At 45.5% G+C, this 22,590-nt stretch overlaps 1 protein-coding gene across 1 annotated transcript in view; it reads right to left on the bottom strand.

The window, feature by feature from the left end:
* Nucleotides 1-22,297, bottom strand: part of lasp1 (LIM and SH3 protein 1) — a 121,385-nt gene extending 99,088 nt beyond the window's left edge. The window contains exon 1 of the mRNA XM_067968791.1: nucleotides 22,005-22,297. Coding sequence (XP_067824892.1) covers nucleotides 22,005-22,073 — 69 coding nt within the window. The 5' untranslated portion in view covers nucleotides 22,074-22,297. The remainder of the gene's footprint in view (nucleotides 1-22,004) is intronic.
* Nucleotides 22,298-22,590: the final 293 nt, after the last annotated feature.

Here is a 22,590-nt window from a genome sequence, read left to right as displayed (position 1 = left end):
CTCTATTTATAAAGCCCAGGATCCTGTATGCTTTTTAACAGTCTTGTCAAGATTTGTGCATGTGAACCCCCAGGTTTCTCTGTTCCTGCACCCCCTTTAAAATTGTACCTCCACCTCTCATTCAGTCACAGAGAAGACAGTCACAGTCTGGTAAAGGATGAGCCTTTCACAGGAAAGGGAAGTCATTGTTATTTCCTTTTACGGTCAACATTGATTACTTAGACCAGTGTTTAGAAAGGAAACCTCAATAGGTCAGAACTAATGCATTTAAGAAATTACCAAAATTTCCATTTAAACTGGTTAGGCTGTTTTCTTCTAGGGTTCTTACAAGATGTGATCGCTGTGGGAACACTAAGGACTGAAGAGGATAAGCAACAAGCACAAGAAATTAGCAGATCTCAAATTTATTCACGCACATGGTTATTTTAGTTTAATCGAGAATTCCAATTACTGCATTCAAACTGCTCCAATCAACAAACTAGTCTGGATTATGCCAGAGGGAGCTTGTGAAAGTGGCAATTAATTGAGGGGGGGGGGGGGAAGGGGGTGGAGGAAGATTGTGTGGGAGGAATACATGAAAATGGTTCAAAAATCTTTTAAGTCCGATTTAAGCCGACTCTTATATTCCCAAACTTGAAGTTAAATTTGAATTCTTAGGAAAGCATAAAAGAGATGATACTGCCAGGATCTAGTGGCAGATAGATCTTATTGAATGGCGGAGCAGGCTCGAGGGGCCGATTGGCCTACTCCTGCTCCTATTTCTTACGTTCTTATGTTCTTAAATCATAGAAAATTTATAGCACAGAAGGAGGCCATTTGGCCCATCGTGTCCGCGCCGGCCAAAAATGAGCCACCCAGATATTCCAGTGAACGCAGTGTACTACAGAGATGGGTAATAAAAAAATTTTTTAAATCACAGATCCTGTAATCATACTTGAACATAGAAACATAGAAAATAGGAGCAGGAGTAGGCCATTCGGCCCTTCGAGCCTGCTCCGCCATTCAATATGATCATGGCTGATCCTCTATCTCAATACCATGTTCCCGCTCTCTCCCCATACCCCTTGATGCCTTTTGTGTCCAGAAATCGATCTAGCTGCTTCTTAAATATATTCAGTGGTAGAGAATTCCACAGGTTCACCACCCTCTGAGTGAAGAAATTTCTCCTCATTTCAGTCCTAAATGTCCTACCCCGTATCCTGAGACTGTGACCCCTCGTTCTGGACACCCCCCAGCCAGGGGAAACATCGTCCCTGCATCCAGTCCGTCTAGCCCTGTCAGAATTTTGTATGTTTCAATGAGATCCCCTCTCATTCTTCTAAACTCGAGTGAATACAGGCCGAGTCGACCCAATCTCTCCTCATACGACAGTCCTGCTATCCCAGGGATCAGTCTGGTGAACCTTCGCTGCACTCCCTCTATAGCAAGTATATCCTTTCTTAGAACAGACAGAAATCTGGGCAAACAGTGTTAGACACCGGCTTGTGAAGTTACAGAAGACACGTTCCAGCCCCTAGCAGGACTTTTAATATTGAAGCAATAGCAAGCGTAATGGTTGCCCATCTGGCCTGACCGGCTAACCTTCTGAAGCCCTCCTCTCCTGAAGGCGCCAACTCTTTCTAGAATATAGTCTACGGGCACCAGGTACTTGCCTGTACCTCACCCACTTGGCCATTTTTCATCTGCAAGCCTAAACGACGCACGAGGGCAGACTATTTGACGAAAAGGTCATCAATAGTCAAATGTGAGCCTGCCCTCATCAGATATTTACTACTACTACTACTACTAATACTACTACAACATGCATTTATATAGCGTCTTTAACATAGTAAAACACCCCACAGCGCTTCACAGGAGAGTTATCAAACAAAATTTGACACCGAGCCACGTAAGGAGATATTTGGACAGGTGACCAAAAGCTGAGTTGAAGAGGTAGGTTTTAAGGAGCGTCTTAAAAAGAGGAGAGAGAGGCGGAGAGGTTTAGGGGGGGAATTCCAGAGCTTAGGGCCTAGGCAGCTGAAGGCACGGCCGCCCGATGGTGGATGTACGAAAATCGGGGATATGCAAGAGGCCAGAATTGGAGGAGCGCAGAGATCTCGAACCGTTGCAGGGCTGGAGGAGGTTACAGAGATCGGAAGGGGCGAGGTAATGAAGGGATTTGAAAACAAGGATAAAAAGAAAATCAAACAAAAATTCTGAAAAGGGTGTAGCCCTTCATCAGACCTTAGAAACTAATCGTTTCTGACCAACAGTCTGTATCCGAAACATTAATCCATCTTTTCTCCTCTTGGGATGACAGGCCTGCTATATTATTCTTGCTGCTGTCTAAACACCACTGGGATGTGTCCAAAATTCAATACACACAGAATTTTTTTTTTTTAAACTTCACAAAGAGTTGGCTTCACGATTGGAAGAGGAATGTCCCAGCTCAGGGTAAACTGACAGTGTGTCACTGTTCAAACAAAATTTAGTTTGCGGTTACTAATTCCCATCAGACTGTGTACTTGCATAGTTAAAGAAGTATTCCAGCCCTATCGTGGCCTTATTGAATCATAGACTGATACAGCACAGAAGGCGGCCATTTGGCCCATCATACCTGTGCCAGCTCTTTGAAAGAGCTATCCAATTAGTCCCACTCCCCTGCTCTTTCCCCATTGCCCTGCAAATCTTTTCCCCTTCAAGTATTTATCCAATTTCCTTTTGAAAGTTATTATTGAATCTGCTTCCACCGCCCTTTCAGGCAGTGCATTCCAGATCGTAACAACTTACGGTGTAAATTCTTTTTTCCCTCATGTCACCTCTGGTTCTTTTGCCAGTTACCTTAAACCCATGAATATTGAAGGAAAAAATTGACCATTACGGAGCATTCTGCTGGTGCAATTTGCTTTGAGCTGTAGGTGTTCAAGATTTGTGTCTTTCTGGGCCATGTAGGTTTGTACGATGGAGCCTCCTGGGCCTACATATAAAGTATAAATCCACAGTTCCATTAATTTGCACGTATCTCAAGCGTCTGATACTAACCAATCTTAGTGTTATGATTCGGATTTACCCACCAATGAGGCAGCTAGCCTAAAAAAAACTGCCCTTTCCAAACCTCCAGGCCCTAAAACTCAAACAGGACAAATGAGCACATAAGCACAAATTTGACTGATTTGCCTGGGCTTCAAGGGCCAGATTGCCAGGATTAAGGGCCACAGATTGGGTCACCTTGGTTTAGGCTCTGAGGACGCAGATTCCTAAGAATGCTCTAATCCCATAAACCAAGTGAAATCCAAACAACATCCGATGGCTACTCCCTGAACAATCGCACACAAAATCTCACACTCTCACTGTGTTGAAGTCTATTGATTGTATGCTCAGATCATGCAATAGCCTGCTTCTGAGTCTCTGCCAACTCTCTCCCTTCTTCATGGGGCACCCGGTCTCAGCTTGGCATTTCCCCACGACGCTACGACAGCGCAACAGGTCCCCAAGCCAATATTCCTCCCTCAACCTACACCACGAGGAAACAGATAAATTGACCAGTTAATCTAACAACACTTAACTGCTCTCAAGGAGGGTTTTACACCAACACCACCGTTGTATATTATGCCTTCACTGCAGGGATTAGTCATAGTACCAGCCTGCGTCTCAGGTATCAGGCGCTGCATGTGAACTCTGCCTTCAGTGATAGGGTTGCCAACTCTGGTTGGACATATTCCTGGAGGTATCATCACATAACCTCCTGCCTCCAGCTCCACCACCCACCCCCACACTCTTCTACTAATGGTCACCCAACACGTCCGTCCCCCTCGCGGTGCACCGCCTTCCCAGGCCAATTGGAAAGTGAACAGACTCTTCGTTACCTAATTGGATGATTCTTGACTGTCAGTCCAATGTTTGTTCCCCCCTGTCCAATATTTTTTTTTATAACTAGTGAACAAAAAAGTGTTCAAAGAATTAAGTTTTTTTTTTAAAAGAACAAATTTTTAATGCTCCTATAATTTTTCTCCTGGGCTACTCGTAGCAGTATCCTGGAGATTAATCTTTAATTCCTGGAGACTCCAGGACAATCCTGGATGGTTGGCAACCATATTCAGTAAAAGACAGTCAGTCTATGTCTGTATAGAAACTGACCTCAAGCGTATTAATGGTGTCACCCATGGCAACATCATCCATAGGCATGGGATCAATTTCCGTACGTAAGCTGATGACAGCCCCACCCTTCCACCACCACCCTGGACTCCACTACTATTAATTGTATGATTTGTATCAGTTGGGGTTAATTGTATTCAGGTGGTGGGTACCGATTGGGGACTCTCTTGGATCCTTTTTTATCGGAAAGCTTATCTAGGGTGGTGTGTGCGCAAGAGGAAACTCTGTGATTAAAGGCTTGGAAGCAACTAAAGACCAGGCTCTAGTATTCTTTCCTTCACCACATGGCTATCCAGTTTTAACAATTACCACCTGTACATCAAGCCATGGATGAGCCAGAAATTGCTCCAATTCAACAGTGGGATCACCAAAGCCATCTTATTTGGCTCCCGTTAAAGACTCTGTACCCTTGCCCCTGACCTTCCACAACTGGCATCAGCCTTGGCTTTAGTGGTAGCACTCGCACTCAAATCAAAATGTTGTGGATTGAAGCACTACTCCAGAGACTTGAGCACATAGTCGGGACTGACACTTCGGTGCAGTGCTGAGGGGGTGCCGCGCTGTCGGAGGTGCCATCTTTTGGATGAGATGTTAAACCTTCTCAGCTGGACATCAAATAGTGACGTGGGATTTTTTTAAGAAGAATAGGGGAGCTCTCACGGTGTCTCGGCCAACATTTATCCCTCAGCCAAGATCACTAAAACCGATTATGTAGTCATTTATCTCATTGCTGTTTATGGGACCTTGCTGTGTGCAAGTCAGTCGCTGAATTTCCCTATATTGCAACTGAGACTACACTTCAAAAGTAGTTCACTGGCTGTGAAACGTCTTGGGACACCCGGAGATTGTGAGGGGCACTGTATAAATGCAAGTTCTTTATTACTCAGGCTGTTGTGTAATTCTCCTGAAGGTGCTGATTCCTTGTTGGAGTGTGGTTCCACCTTGCCAGTCGCCCTCCATTACCTTGCCCTGGTGGCCATCCATTATTACGAGAACCCAGAAAGTAAGTGTCAGCAGTCCATAAAGTGGGTTTCGCAGCCATCCACGATCCTGTCCTCACTTGACGACCACCCCCGCCCCACCCCACCACCCAGCAGGGCTCTCTGGACATTGATTGCAAATGGCTGATCTCCCTCCCCATAGCCCAGTGGCGCAGAGGATATCGTAGTGCCTTCCGCTGCCAGAGACCGGGTAACACAGCAAAGATTAAGGATCAAACCCAAGATCTCACTGGATAAACTTGCTGAGTCAAACTCTCCCCAGTTTATTTCAGCTTCTAAAAGGAGGTGAGTAAACACAAAGGGGGGAAAAACGCCTCCCATTCCTCTCCTGACCCCAGTTGAATAAAAAAAAAACGTTCTACAATATCTGCCTAATATTATTCAGTCCTGACAAGTTACATTCCTATGGTCAGTGCAGGTCTGGAATCACAGTTCCCTGAAATACAGTAGAGTTTGAAAGAAACAGTGCTTGTGCATTACTGAATATGGAGACTATGCAGGACTACATTGCTCTGTAAATACTGTATGGCAGAATGTTAACTCCATCAGTGCCAACTTTTCATTTTTAAACTATGCATCTTTCATAGAAGACCTAAAGAATTGATGGCCTTTAGTTTTTGGCCACTTTCCCCTGCTCTCTTCTCCTGAAAGTGATGGTATGCTGCTCCATGAGCAGTAGCACCCCTCCAGGTACTTCATCACAGGTAAGCTTCAAATTTGCATTTATACAGCATCTTTGATTACTGTAGGACATCCCAAAATGATTCAACAGCCAACAAAGTACTTTGTGAGGTGCAGTCAATGTTGTAACGTAGGCAAACATGGCAGCTAATTTGCATGCAGCAAGGTCCCACAAACAGCAGCGAGAAAAATGACCAGATAATCTGTTTTAATGCTGTTGCTTGAGGAATAAATATTGGCCAGGACTACTGGGAGGACTCCTCTGCTCTTCTTCGAAATAGTGCCATGGCATCTTGTACGTCCACCTGAGGGGGCAGATGGGGCCCCGGTTTAACGTCTCATTTGAAAGACGGCACCTCTTGACAGCGCAGCACTCCCTCAGTACTGCACCCAAGTGTTGGCCCAGAGTCTCTGGAGTGAGGCTTGAACCCACGACCTTCTGACTCAGTGACACCAACTGAGCCAAGGCTGACACCCGGAAACGTTTGATAATGAACGCTGATAAGCTGCTCAGAAGCAGGAGTCGTCAACACTGAATCTGACACAAAGCAATGTAATCCCGCACGGTCTCCATATTCAGTAATGCGCTAGCGCTGTTTCTTTCAAACACTACTGCATTTCAGGGAACTGTGATTCCAGACTTGCACTGACACTGCACTCAGCCACACACTCACACTCACACGGAGGGGTCACTAGATACGGATCGGGAGTAGCGATCCCTCTTCACTTCCCCGCCACCCTTTATCCAGGGATGCCTAAATCGTAGCACATCCACTACCACCCCAGGCAAGCACAGCTAATTCAGCATAGACCATGGATCAAACCTGGGATCTTCCTGTTTCAGTTCCACTCCAACTAAATGCATCCGGGGAGTCGAATAAGAATTTCAAAACTGAAGCAGAAGAATGAGGTGAGGCCTTGGACTGTCCATCAATTTTCCTGCCTCTTCCAGTACCATTTCTCCTCCCCTCCTTTCCCCCCCCCCCCCAAATTCCCAGCAGGGCTCCAAGACAGACTACTACATTAAAGTAGAAGCATTACACATTGGGAGAAGAAAAAGCAAACTTGACCAGTTACTGCCTGGTCACTAGATCCAGCCTCCAGCCAAACCGTTACAGAGAGCACCACTAGTGACCGTTTACAAGATGTCCCAAATCATTCCCATCATCCAAATTGGAAGCAGATGTGGGAGCAAAATTGCAGGGGGAGGGGGTAGAGCAAAAATACATTTGACCAACAGCTGGAAATGAAAGAACAGGGAGAACCAAGAGTTTCAGAACATGATCAGGGAAGGAAGGATGCCTTTATCTGAACTCAACAGCTGTTTCATGATGTGTACTTTTCTCTCTGCTCCTATTGCGGCCAGGATATCAATCAAGTTCACGGCAAGAATGGAGAAAAAAGCCAATTAAATGAGCACCATTTTTAATCTTGAAAACATTTAACGATTCTGTTTGGGCAGATTACAGAGCTATGCGGCATTTTTGTCATATTGTCATCACTGGAAATTGATCCAATCATCCTAATTCCCCCCCTCCCCCATCTCTTCCTTCCCCAGCCCCTCCAAAGGGGTAGAATCCTGCTGGGGTAGAGTTCCACATTCCCAAGGAGCCATTCGTCATGTATGAGCACAGGCTGTGAGTGGCAATTTGACTGTGTAAGGCAGCATAGCCAATCCCAATCTAACCTGGCCGATTCTCCAACCATTCCTCCGCCCCATCCCAAGGTTATGGGAGCTCCTCGAGAGATCAGTTAACTCAGCACAGACTGACAATTGAACCTGTACGGGTCAGTTCTACAAGGGGCACTGCAGTTACCGATCGAGCCATCGAAAAGCAAATACAATTTTATTATTTACATTCTCACACACGTGTTCGTACACAAGTGGGGAGAAAATTTTGCCAAAGTTATTTTCATGACTGAATGAAACCAGTGGTGAGGGATTTGAGTTACATGGAGAGACTGGAGAAACTGGGTTTGTTCTCTTTGGAGCAGAGAGGGTTAAGGGAAGATTTAGTAGACGTGTTCAAAATTATGAATGGTTTTGATAGAGTAGATAGGGAAAAATTGTTGTCATTGGCAGGAGGGTTGGTAAACAGAGGACACAGATTTAAGATAATTGGCAAAAGAATCGGAGGGGGGGGGCAGCGGGGGGGAGGAATTGTTTTTACGCAGCGAGTTATTGTGATCTGGAATGCATGGCCTGAAAGGGCGGTGGAAGCAGATTCAATTGTAACTTTCAAAAAGGGAATCAGATATATACTTGAAAAGGAAATATTTGCAGGGCTATGGGGAAAGAGCAGGTGAGTGGAACTAACTGAATAGCTCTTTCAAAGAGCTGGCAGAGGCACAATGGGCCGAATGGCCTCCTTCTCTGCTGTATGATTCGATAACAATGTCCCTTTAAATCAGGAGGCAACATTGGAGTGTTTCATTCATCCCAAAATTCCTTATTACAGAGGAGAACATGAATGTTAGTCAGTCATTACTACAAATGATCACTTGTGGGTTGACCAACAAGTTCAAAATCAGTAGTTGAGGTGCCCCCAGGGTCCTACTGCTAGTACACATCAAGCAAAAACTTCTGCACTGTGCCAGTCTCTGGGTCAATTGGCTTCTAGACAAAAAAAAACTACTTTCAGTTTACATGACTCTGAAACAAATTAGTTTATTGGATCTCACACCACCTGTATTAGCAGTCAGTAGCAATTCAACTGAATATCAGTGCAACATGTTAAGGTTAAAGACTAAAGTACATTGAAACCTGCAGAGTTGGTTGTTCCCTGGGCAGTCATTATAAAAATCACATAAGATCTCTCACATCAACACTGGGTATCGTCCCGGAGTTAGACAGGTTAGAGATCGGGGAAAATCTCAACACTCAAGAACATTTACTCATGAGATTGCTATGGCTGAGATGTTCTGCTCCTTACTGAGCTACCGAGGTCTGGGATAGAATTAGGGTTATCCATTCCTCCTGGAATTCCCCAGAGTCCCCAGGAATTAAAGATTAATCTCCTGGACGCTGCTGCAAGCAACCCAGGAGAAAAATCACAAGGGCATTAAAAAAATATTGTGCGCTAATGCATTCGAGGAATATTTAATGCGAGGCAGAAGACAAGAGCTGATGTTGGCAACTTGTCTAACTCCAGTGCTGTTGGACGATGGAATGTGATAATGGTTGACGGTACTCTGCCATTTCAAGTGCTTTAATGGATTCAGTAATCCAGGCACTGAAATAAACACTTGTGCGGTCAGCCAAATTAAACTTCCTGTAACTGACGAGGGAAGACAGATTTCTATGGGAACTTAGCAGCTCAGCGAGATAAACCCTGAGGTGGAGTGGTTTGGCCTGCAGACTGATAGTTTCTCATTGTAACTGAATCATGCTTTACATAGAGAGCTGCTGGGGCAATGATGTGGCTTCGTTGGTCAGTGTGCTGCCTAGTGTGACATCGAGCCATACAAACCATTCTACTTTGAATAAAGGAAGGTTGGGTGATGTGGATGAGCAGAGGGATTTGGGTTCACAAGACATTAAAAGCAGCACCGCAAGTGGATAAGACTACAAAAAAAAAGTTAACTGCAAATATTGGGTTTTATGGCAAAAGGTAGAGATGATAAAAGTTGAGATAAAGCAGCAAATCCAAATAAAACCTTAGTAAGACCACAGCTGGAGGATTGGGCGCAGTTTTGGGCTCTACATGGTAGGAAGGATGTTGAGACAATATGGAGAGGGTACAGCGCAGTTTCAATAGGACGCTGTCATTTCTATGTCATTTTCGCTCCCTTCTCGCTCTTTCTTTCTCCCCCACTCCCCGTTACGTAGGCTGCTGACACTCACTGGATTCACAAAGAATGGGTGACTTGGCTGAGATAATGAGTCACCACCTTCAAGAAAGGGGATAAAAGAGAGAGAGAGAGAGAACGAACATAACCTGCTCAAGCCTTCCAGTCATGAGTTCGGAAACAAGCACAAGACCGTGACTGTATTAAAGCCTTGTAATACACTCCAAGCAATCTTGCTCTGCAAGTTGGGAGTCCATTCCGTGAGGCATCTCAGGCACTAGTTAATTCTCACTGCACAGAATTAAACAATTGGTTTGGGAATCACTCAGGGGTCGTGGCTACAGAACAAACAACCCTGAAGAGGAAAGAAAATCCAGAGTTTTCTCTTAGTAACATTTTCCCACATAAGTGCACAGCTCACCCCAGCTCAATCATATTACTTTGACAGTAAGTTTGACATGAACAAACTTTTTCACATACCTAATACCACAATTTTTGGTTTTTCAACCTCCACACTCTTAGCTAACTCTAAAAAAACTATCAAGAGCACACAGGAACACAAAAGATTAGAAATCATGTCCCAGCCCGCTGCTGAAGCATTTACTAACTCTCATCGCACGTGCCCAGGGTTTCACCAACAAACCCAAGAGTTACTTTTAACATTTTCTCATCAGCTGGTTTCTCCTGAAGGCAGTGACTCACATTGAGGTACAGCCCCATTGGGCCAGTGCCGCTCCCAAGCGTTCGTTCTTCATGTGTGAACCTAGATATATTATGTTGGCCCACGATTCAACTGTGGGGTATCACAGCTGGGCTCCATTTGGTCCTCATCCAGCAGGGTCATTGGTTAACAGGAGCATGCGGTCCTGAAAGACTTTTTCCCTCCCCCTTCCTTCCTAGCCCAGTAACACTTGAGGACAATTCCAGCACCCCCACCACTGCTCTGCCTAAAATTAACCAACTCACCACAGACCAGGAATCAAACTTTGGATACTGGCTGATATGTATGGCTCGGTACCACTCTGTGCAGTACATTTACTCGCCATGATTTACTACATGAAATGCTACTTTAACCCCAGTTGTAAAGATCCCAGATGGCCATACCCAGTTCCTGCAACGAATGGGTCCACAGCACAAAATAGATCACTATTTAGCACAAATTGACCACCTCACTCCAGACAGACCATAAACGACAAACGATGTAGGTAGTAGAACCATCACTAATGCAGTACAGTGTCAGCCGTGGCTCAGTGATAGAACTTTTGCCCGAGTCAGAAGATTGTGGGTTCGAGTCCTACTCCAGAGACTTGATCACGTAATCCAGGCCGACACTCCAGTGCAGTACTGAGGGAGTGCTGCACTGTCGGAGGTGCCGTCTTTCGGATGAGACGTTAAACTCTCTCAGGTGGATGTAAAAGATCCCACGGCATTATTTTGAAAAGGAGCAGGGGACTGCCCCCAGATGTCCCGGCCAATATTTATCCCTCAATTAAACCACAAAAAAAAAAGATTATCTGGTCATTATCACATTGTTGTTTGTGGGACCTTGCTGTGCGCAAATTGGCTGCTGCGTTTCCTACATTACAACAGTGACTACACTTCAAAAAGTACTTCATTGGCTGTAAAGCGCTTTGGGGCGTCCTGAGGTCATGAAAGGCGCTATATAAATGCAAGTCTTTCTTTTTCTTTTTTTACACAGCGCTCTTCTGAGTTTGGGATGAAGGCACAGGACTAGACGATGAGTAGATAGAGCTTCACTGTGCATCTAACCAGTGCTGTACCTGACCTGGGAGTACTTGACGTTAGCATTAAGATGGAAACCGGGAACTGGGGGATCTCAACTCCAAATACAAAACATGTTTTTTTTTAAAACATGCAATTGAAAAGCTTTTGCATCTACCCCGATAGTTTGATGGGTAAATGCCCAACAGGTCCACATTCGATTCCAATCTGCACCGAGTGAGCTGAGCTCCATCAGGACAGTAATTGGGACACTACATGAGGGCAAAGTCATGAGTCAGGGCTGCCGATCAGTGTCCAGTGGCTCCCTGCTGGAAAGTGTGCGTGGGGTCGATAGGCTGGGGCATGATCAAGTTCTCCTGTGACGCCCATTGCGGTTGAATAGCCTGCCGGCGGCACTCATTGCCCAGACACACTTGGAAGGAGGAGTTCTACTTGAGCGAGGTAATTGAACCATACCCCAGGAGGAATCACAGAAGGGAGGGGAGTAGTGGGAGGAAGAAGCCGGGGGTGTGGGGGAAGGAGAGGTGGGGGGGGGGTGGGTGCTGAAAAAAAGTTTTGCCAAACGCATTTTCAATGGATGGCGATTGCCCTCAAGCGTGCTTGCAGCCAGCAGGGACAGGAGCAGGTCTCCATCCATCGGCTGCAAGCTATAGTATAATCGCCAAGACATTCAGAGAACAAACTATATCACAGTCTCATTGCATGCGTTGTCTGGATAAGGGGCCTATTTTTCAATGAACACTGCCTTAAGCAATTGGTTCGCCACACTGCACAGCATGTCCAGCACCCAAAGAGTAAAACAACTCATGGTGTGTGGAGATTGCTCTCCCTAGACAGACAGGAAACAGGCAGGGCAAAAGCCACTTCAATAAGGAACAGAGTCTTATTCAGATGCACAGAGACTAACTGTTCCCCGGCAGACAATAGTTAATTATGTCCCTGGCTGGCCCAGTACTTTATTGGTCCTTTGGTTTAACGTTTGCTGAAGAATGGTGAGAATAAAATTCAGTCATCAGAAGGACACTAACTGTGACAGAGATGATGTAAAATATTAATTTCAAAACTAGAAAGAAAACGCATAAGAAAGTCACTGAAAAATCCAATAAGGAATTCAGGAGATACTTCTTTACTCAAGAGAGTTGTTAGAATGTAGAACTTGCTACCACATGGAGTGATTGAGTAGCATAGATACATTTAAGGGAAACCTAGATAAACATTTGAGGGAGAAAGGAATAGAAGGATATGTCGATAAGGTGAGTGGTGGGAGGAGGCTCGTGTGGAGCATAAACACCTGCATGGACCTGTTGGGCCGAATGGCCTGTTTCTGTGCTGTAAAAATACTATGTAATCAACGTGACATTTGACAACTTATTGAAACAACCGTCCATCGAGCTGACCTTCTAACTGCAGTGAAGGAGCTATTACTCTGGGGTTGAACGTGGCACGCTGTTTCAGGGCAGTGCCTTCTGTTTGCCAGTTTTCAGAGACCAGCTAGGCCATGTAATGCGGAGAGCAAATTCACCCAGCTGGCCTCCCACGTTGCTTTGTTCCAGAATTCACTTTGGCACCACTTCAGTTCAAAGTTGGTCAGCCAGCTCCCATCATTTACACAACTTAATCAGTCTCCCTTGTCCCAGTGCCAGGCTTGTAACGTCACACAAAAATTTTTTAAAGGGGGGGGGGTCTTGATAAGGGAGCCAGATTTAGCAGCGTGAACATTGTAAGCCAGCTCATCGACTCCAAATTAAATATTTCAGGGTGCCACAACTGGCCTCTGGGTCAGGCAGTAAGGAAAAATAAACCAGGCCAATTAGAATCCCCACTGTTGAACTCTCTCGAGGACCCTTGCTGGACGTGCGTTTGTGGAGAACATTTCGGGCACAACTGTGACAACCCCATTGTTGAATAGCCCCTCAAAACTCAATTTCTAGATTCACACGCGAAGAATAGCCACTTGGGCGCGATATCAGTAGGCAGCTGGAGCCCAACGGCCCGTACCCCCCAAGCACGAGCCCAACGGCCCGTACCCCCCAAGCACGAGCACGAGCCCAACGGCCCGTACCCCCCCCCCAAGCACGAGCCCAACGGCCCGTACCCCCCCCCCCCCAAGCACGAGCCCAACGGCCCATACCCCCCCCCCAAGCACGAGCCCAACGGCCCGTACCCCCCCCCCAAGCACGAGCCCAACGGCCCATACCCCCCCCCCAAGCACGAGCCCAACGGCCCGTACCCCCCCCCCAAGCACGAGCCCAACGGCCCGTACCCCCCCCCCCCAAGCACGAGCCCAACGGCCCATACCCCCCCCCCAAGCACGAGCCCAACGGCCCGTACCCCTCCCCAAGCACGAGCCCAACGGCCCGTACCCCCCCCCCAAGCACGAGCCCAACGGCCCGTACCCCCCCCCCCCAAGCACGAGCCCAACGGCCCGTACCCCCCCCCCCCCAAGCACGAGTCAACGGCCCGTACCCCCCCCCCAAGCACGAGCCCAACGGCCCGTACCCCCCCCCCCCCAAGCACGAGCCCAACGGCCCATACCCCCCCCCCAAGCACGAGCCCAACGGCCCGTACCCCCCCCCCAAGCACGAGCCCAACGGCCCGTACCCCCCCCCCCCAAGCACGAGCCCAACGGCCCATACCCCCCCCCCAAGCACGAGCCCAACGGCCCGTACCCCTCCCCAAGCACGAGCCCAACGGCCCGTACCCCCCCCCCAAGCACGAGCCCAACGGCCCGTACCCCCCCCCCAAGCACGAGCCCAACGGCCCGTACCCCCCCCCCAAGCACGAGCCCAACGGCCCGTACCCCCCCCCCCCAAGCACGAGTCAACGGCCCGTACCCCCCCCCCAAGCACGAGCCCAACGGCCCGTACCCCCCCCCCCAAGCACGAGCCTGGAGCTTTGGGGTGGGATGTGGAGTGGAAAAGAGGAAAGAAAATAATTTTTTCATATATAAAAAGACACGGGGACCTTGGTGTTGAAATGGTTTTCTATAAAAACAACCACCTCAGTTAATTAACCAGTCATAATTTTATTAAAGCAGCTGCAATGAACAATTCAACATCTGGACTTGTTTTTGTAAACGATGTTTTCTGGCTTCTGAACCATTGTATGAGAAAGGCCAATGCAATGCAACATCATTTGTCCAGATGTAGCAATATGCCCACGACAATGTCCTCATATTATTTTGTATGCACGATTAGATAATGCTTTTTTTCTTTTAAAAAGAAATTCACAAGTGTTAAAACTGGGAGGGGGAGGTCTTGCTGCATCAGTATCTGCTAAAGCTCATCAACTGCGGTCATCAAGGCAACACCTGCACTGCACCACACCCAATTCAAAGAACATCTGTCTCAGTCTCCCCAACCAGATCCAGTGTTTGCTTTGCTGACACCTCCATTAAAATTAAACCCCAATACAGGAGGTCAGCAAACTTATGAATGAATACTCCTGCTCTCCCAAAATAACAAACGCCTTGGAGTTTGGCTCCAAGGGTATCAGTAGCCCGCTGTACTTTCCCTGAGCAACCATAAGTCCAGACAAATGTTGGCGGACAAAATCATGGTCAACCCTGATTCCGAGCTTCATCTAACTTCCACAACCCCCACAGATTCTGGCGTGAATCACCGGGTAGTGATTAGAACAGGAACTCTGGCTGACCTTGCTTTTTTTTCAAGCTGAGGGACGCCTAAGTCCGATTGGAAACGCTTCCAAATTTACTCAGGAGGCGCCAGGTGAGACAATTGGATAAACTAGTCACAGAGGAACAAAAGCAACTGTCTGAATGGGCCTTGGCTCAGTCGGTAGCACTCTCGCTTCAGAGTCAGTGCATAAATCCAAGTCCTTTCTTTTCTTTAAATGAAACAGCAATACGAGAACAGAGTGTGCTAACGCCAACAACTGCCAGATATGACAGTGTAAAAGCACAACTCAGGATAACAGCCTGATAGGATAAAATATTAATTCCTGGGATGGCAGGACTGACGTATGAGGAGAGATTGGGTCGACTCGGCCTATATTCACTAGAGTTTAGAAGAATGAGAGGTGATCTCATTGAAACATATAAAATTCTAACAGGACTAGATGTTCCTGACGGCTGGGGAGTCCAGAACCAGGGGTCACAGTCTCAGGATACGGGGCATGCCATTTAGAACCGAGATGAGGGGAAATTTCTTCACTCAGAGGGTGGTGAACCTGTGGAATTCTCCACCACAGAAGACAGTGGAGGCCAAGTCATTAGATGTATTCAAGAAGGAGATAGATATATTTCTTAATGCCAAAGCGATCAAGGGATATGGGGAAAAAGCGGGAACAGGGTACTGAGTTAGACGATCAGCCATGATCATTTTGAATGGCGGAGCAGGCCCGAAGGGCCGAATGGCCTACTCTTGCTCCTATTTTCTATGTTTCTATGTAATTTCAATCAAAACCAAAATGCATCATTGAATGTCAAAATCCAGCTTCAGCTTATTAAAATTATACAGTAATGAAGCCCTCTCTCTGAATTTCAATGTTATTTCCTACGCAAAAGCTACTTAATTTCATGATTCCTGTAATATATCTGCATAATTAAAAATTTATGAACTCCCAAAGGCTCAGTTAGGAGGTGCACAGCTCAGGAAGGTCCTACAGGATGGGTCGTGCTGCTTGTGGAAGGGAATAAGAGTCATAGGAGCCAAGCTTGAGATTGTGTTAGAAAGAACACATTTGCTTTGAAATAGTGCCTTTCACAACCTCAGGATGTCCCAAAATGCTTTACAGCCAATTAAGTGCTTTTGAAGTGTAGTCACTGTTGTAATGTAGAAAACGTGGCAGCCAATTTGTGCACAGCAAGGCCCCACAAACAGCAGAGAGATAAATGAGCAGATATTGAAATGTTGGATGAGGGACAAATATTTCCCAGGACACCAGGAGAACTCCCCTGCTCTTCAAATAGTGCCATGGGATCTTCTACATCCACTTGAGAGGGCAGGTGGGACCTCGGTGCGAAGCCTCATCCGAAAGACGGCACCTCCGACAGTGCAGCACTCCCTCAGCACTGCACTGAAGTGTCAGCCTCTATCATGTGTTCAGGTCTCTGCGGCTTGAACCCACGACCTTCTGACTCAGAGGTAAGAGTACAGCCGCTGAGGGGTTTATAGTTTATGCTTTGGTGAAGAACACTCATGGTCCATGTATCTCAAGCTCTTTTCCTGGAATGCGATTGGATAGCAAATTGAAATAGTTGAGGAAGATTTTATGTTTATATATGATTGATAAATAAAAAGGAAAATAACCAATTGGAAGGAAGGAAAACAGACTTAACCAATGAAGGAGAAAATTAACAGACTTGACAATTAAACAGCAGATGCAAGAAATGTCATCATAAATTGCTGTGTTCTAAATTCCCCAAGGATTTCCACATATAGATATAAAGACAAATCTGTTTATCTACAGTATATAGTTTTCCACAGAAGGTAAATGGCAGCAGGGAGTCAACTAAAGGGGAGAGGCATCAATGTGACAAACTTTTAATAGAATTCACAGCACCTGAACACAACTAACATGTTGCAATAGCTGTAGCTTTAAGGGCTGTGTTACTGCTCCTCCACAGAGCAACCTCCAATTAATCACACATTCAGGTATCATTCTCCGTCTATTTCTCCGCCCTCTAGCATTTCGTTTTTTGAAAAAAAAATCACAGCTGGATTGCCCAATGATTCAGTGATAAGCTGAACAATAGAGCAGGAAAGACCCACATTCAATGCCCTGACGCATGCTGAAGTCATGGGTTGCCATCTCTGGTTGGACATATTCCTGGAGGTTTCGTCACATGACCTCCAACTGCACCCCGCTGCCACCACCATTGGTCGATCCTCACGGATCACCACCTTCCCAGGCCAATTGGAAAGCAAACAGATTCTTCGTTACCCGATTGGATGATTCTTGACTGTCTGTCAAACAGCAGCACCCACCCCCCCCCCAATGTTTTTTTATATATAATTAATAAACAAAAGTATTCAAAGAAAATGGGGAAAAAAACAAGTGTTTTAATGCCCCTGTGATTTTCCTCTTGGATCCTCGCAGCAGTGACCTGGAGACTCCAGGGCAATTCTGGAGGTTTGGCAACCCCAGTTTGGACGGTAGGGATTGTACAACTGGTCTCAATGTACCTGGGATAAAGGAATGGGCAAGAAGTTATGGATCCTACTCCTAATTGCTATCTAGGGATCATTTCTGGAGGTGCACATTTCATGACTGTTCTGGGACGAGATGCTTTCAGCCTGTCAACACTCAAAGTCAAGAGTGGTGACTCGGGCTAGTGGGGGAGGGCAGGAGTTAGTACCCGCTGGTGGGAGAAAACCGGCAGGTAAAAAAAGGTTAGCGTCTCCCTCCTTTCAGCAACCCCCACCTCACCCGCCCAAATAAGACCTGCTCAAGGACCTCTGCCACACTAACAGGTTATCGAGTCATGTACAAGAGAAACAGGCTTTAACTTGTCCTCCAACTGTGTCTTACCACAGAGAAGAATCTACCCTTCACGTAGCACTGCCCTGGTGATTAGACTGTCTCGTCTCTTTTGTGGTCATTACACCTAAGCTATCTTCTACTCCCTGAAATTCCTTCCCTAAACACCTCCACATCTCTCTCCACCTTTAAAAACCCTCCAAACCTACATTTCTGACTAACCTCAATCTCTCTTAACTTTCACACTCTCTTAACTTTCACACCATAGCTCTGCATTGGCTCCTTCATTCCTTTTATCTAATTTTCTTTCTTTTTTTTCTCCCCTGCGCACCCCATAAAGTGCCTCAGGAAATTTCCGATCCTTAAGATGTGATATAAATTCTCCATCCCACACGCTCTCCCTCCTCTCCGTATCCACACTGCATTGAAATCAATACCCATCACACAATCTCTGAATCTTCCCAGGATCCCAAGACTGTGGAACTCCTCACCTCCCCCAATCTTTCCTCCCATAATCTGCAAACTTTTAAAACCCACACAGTTACTGTCAGCCAGCTCACCATGACTTATCTTTTAGGTGTCAGCCTGGACTCAGTGGCATCATTCTCACCTCTAAGCCACCATCTATCCCTCAGCCAATGCTGCTAACAACACTTTAATTAGTCATTTATCAGGTTGCTCTGTGTGGGACCTTGCTGTGCAGAAATTGGCTGCAGTGTCTCCCTACATTACAACAGTGACAACACTTCAAAAGTAACTCGTCGGCTGTGAAGTGCGTAGGGACATCCTGAGGTTGTGAAAGATGCTATATAAATGCAAGCTCGTTCTTTCTTCCTCTCAGTTTCGGTCGTGTCCCACACTCCGGGCCGTAGCTATTCGCCGAGGGTGATCAATTTTCCGACGTGGGAAGAACTCGCATCGTAACCCGATCCTTGGCGCTGCAGCTGACTTGAACAGTCAATGCATTTCACGCGATGCAATTCGGACAACAGGTCTACACCCAAAACGTTAAGAGATCCCAATGGATCTGCTGTGCATTTCCAGCATCTTCAGCCATTAATGCATTAGATAAAGTCGACTGTGCTGCTATCACTTTCGAGAGGGGGAGGGATTTTTTTTGCAGTGATCTCACCATTTTCAGCCGATCACTATTCAAACACAACTAGTGGAACTTTGTACTCGAATAACAACTACCAGGTCGGAAGTGCCTGAATAACCAGGATTTAGCCCCGTCTGGTTTAGCACAAAGCAAAGCACAATGCTGGAGTGACTGCTGCTGAGTTTTAATCAGCCCACTCCCCAACCCCCCAATTTGTGCATGTCTTCATGTTAATTACCATCCACGCAAGCTCTGAATTGCAATTACAACAGCATGTGGTTATTGCAGCATGTGGTAGGTCCTCACTTGGATAATAATCTTAACTACTCAAGAGCTGAGGGTACACTTTTGCATCAGAAATATATCAAATTCACAACTGATTCAAAGACTACTGAAAGTAAATTCTGACTGCAACACATCTATTTAATTAATTCCTAAAGATCAGAAATGTACAGCAAGTTTAAGAAATAGTTTGATGTTACATTGCTTTATTTTACCTGACAAGGAGTGACTATGACAGAAGATGTGGTAAAATTCCACAATATAGTATTAGTATCGTCTTTTATGACATCCTTTAACTGCTTTCTTATAACCCCTTATTACATCTCAAGTATCACAATGTGCTTCATATACATACAGCGTTTTCTACATTACAACAGTGACTACACTGTAAAAACGTACTGCATCGGCTGTAAAGCACTATGAGAGGTCCCAAGGTCGTGAAAGGCGCTATATAAATGCAGGTCTTTCTTTCTACTCTCCTTAAGATGCTATCTTGCACTAGGGTATAATTCCAGGAGACCCAAGACATTATTCTTAACATGCAAGTCTAGACAGTGAGTGGTGGTGGGCTATTAGATTGAGGTAGAGCATCACAAACCAAGCCTGGTCACCCACATGTGCACTTTTCAAGGATTGTTCCTCGATAGTGATCAGAAGGAAGAAGCCTAACTGATTCTCTCCTTCCCTCCCCTCTGTAAGCACAGGGGCACTCAGACCAACTGCATGACACAACAACTACCCTGATTGAGTTCAGCCAACTCAGCCCAGGCCGGGGATCTGCACTGTGCATTTACCATCACAATTAGATTTAATCAAAGACAAAACTAAACTTGTCTTGGGAAACACAGGGACAATCCTGGAAGCTCTGACGGTTGGGACACATCCTGACTGAGCTGCACTGCTGTCGCTCTGGATGTGTGGATTATCGCACCCTGGTTATGGAAAAGAAGCATCTTCAGCATATGCATTCGAACAAGCAATGCAGTTGTCATGAACTCAGCAACGCTGTGGGCCAGTGGTTTCTGTCTGGTTGACGTGAATCTGGGCCGTCCATCAACACTACAGCTGCCAGTTTGAGATGCCCACTAAATAACAAAAGCTTAGATGCCAAAGCTTCAAGACAGTGCATCTTAGATATTATAAACAGAAAGCACAAGACTACCTACAATGGTGCAGCAAGTAAATACAGTATGTGGTGCTGCAATGAGCCATGCAGACAGGAAGGTACCAGGTTAATTCTTAGTACAGAATGGATGAATTAGCCGAGTTCAGTGAGGGTAACAGCGGATGTTCTGCACCTGGCCACATGGTCCCCAGACTTTCAGGGAAGAGAAGAGAAAGGAAATTCAGCTATGGGGATTTACTCCCCAATTGTTTTCCACTGATCTCTGCTGGATCACATTCAAATGTAATTATCTTCATATAAAAGCAGAAAATGCTGGAAACACTTAGCAGGTCAGGCAGCATGAGAGAGAAACAGAGTTAACATTTCAGATTGACGACCTTCACCTGAAATGTTAACTGTTTCTCTCTCTCTATGGATACCGTCTGACCCGCTATGTGTTACCAGCATTTTCTGCTTTTATTTCAGATTTCCAGCATCCGCAGAATTTTGCTTTTGTAACCATCTCCGTGGTTTTTTAGTCCACTGACACTCACTGTGCAGACATACACGTGCATGAGGAATGGTTGCTTGGGTTGAGTATTGCAGTGCTCCTGGCATCTACCATCAATGGTGCTCCTGGCACCGGAAAGCACCATTGATGGGGGAGAAAAAGTTATTTTTTGTAAAAAAAAACCACGAATTTTCCAAAGGTTTTTATGGGAGATTCAGGTTATACACTCAGCATCAGTCCAGAAAACACAATTTAGTTTCTTAATCAACACTGCTTCTCCCGCCTTCCTACTTAAAAAAATGGAATATCAATTGAAAATATTAAAATAAGCTTTTCTTAAAAAAAAGAAAACAGTGCCACAAGGAAACTACCAGTACCACTGGAACCTTAATCGACCCCAGCAAAAACCTCGGGCAGGAGGAGATACAGTTGTAAACTCAGTTTTGGTCATGACCTCACGGTTTTTTTTTGTGGGGGGCGGAAGAGAAGCCTACTGGTTAGTGATAAGGTTTTGATATCATGTTTCTACACTGACTCGCAAAAGCAGCCCATATTTTATAATGAAACAACTCCAGATCCAGTTTTAAAGTGCAACACATAATCAATCGATCCACGCCCTTCAAAACAGCCTTATCTCCAATAAAACACACAATTTTCCAAAGCCTTACTAATCTATATCGATGGGTTTTTTTTTCTTGAGGTTTAAATCCAACACAAGCACTAAATGATTTATTTCCAATCTGGCAATTTAAATTTCGAAACAATTTCGTTTTAAGAGGGGGCACAATTAAAAATTTAAAATCAGTAATTGCGAGCTCCATTTAATAACTTTTTTAAAAATTCTCTCAAGTTTTTTTTTTAAATCTCGTTCTTCAAAAAAAAAATGTTCTTCAAAACCTAACATCTGGATAAGTGTTTGGTTTTTCTGGGTCCATTTGGAGAGAGAAAAAATATATAGATTCAAAAGAGGTGGGGGGGGTTGATAATACTTCCGCCTCCTTGGCGCCTTCAACGGTGAATGTTACAAAATGTAGCGAGAGAGAAAAAGAAGCGGAAATTGAGACGAGGGTTCGCAACAGTGTAACTGACGAGCTACAATTCGCAACAGTGTAACTGACGAGCTACAATTCGCTACAATGTAACTGACGAGCTACAATGTAACTGATCAGCGAGAAGAACCCCGGAGCGCACACAAGCATCGTGTCGGTTTCAGCTCACCTTATCCAGGCAGTTGACTTTTTCGGTCGGGTAGACAATTTTTTTACATCTGGCACACGGTGGATTCATTTTGAAAGCTGATTTTCTTTTTCTTTTAGCTCTCGGTCTCTAACCGCTCACTATTCGCTCTTTTCAATCTTCTTTTGAATATTATCCACCCTGCCTGATTTTCTTTCTTTCTTTCTTTCCTTCCCTCCCTCTGCTTCTGTGAAGCTCTTTTCTCTCTGATCTGACCAGGGAATAAACAGGAGGGGCCCCTGAGAGCGCGCTCTGAGGAACTTACACGTCCGACAAGGGGTTGGGTTGTGATGTGTGAGCGCGCACGCTGTGCGTTCAAAAAGCGAAAAGGCGGAATTTGAAATAGGGCAGCTGTTCAGCAGAGAAGAATGTAATCATTAATCGAAATGACGGGTTTATTATTCGCCGAAAACATCCGAGAGGTTTGCGTATCGCGTCTGCTTGAAGATCATAGTGAATTAATATAATTTTTATTTATTTAACTACATCAAAGAATATTATGATGTTTGCAAATACAGATGTGAGCAATGATATATGCTGGTCTGTACTGTATTATTTTAAAGGAAAA

This window comes from Heptranchias perlo, chromosome 30, assembly GCF_035084215.1.
Source record: "Heptranchias perlo isolate sHepPer1 chromosome 30, sHepPer1.hap1, whole genome shotgun sequence".
NCBI classification, from domain to species: domain Eukaryota; kingdom Metazoa; phylum Chordata; class Chondrichthyes; order Hexanchiformes; family Hexanchidae; genus Heptranchias; species Heptranchias perlo.
This window is presented reverse-complemented; position numbering and strand designations above follow the sequence as displayed.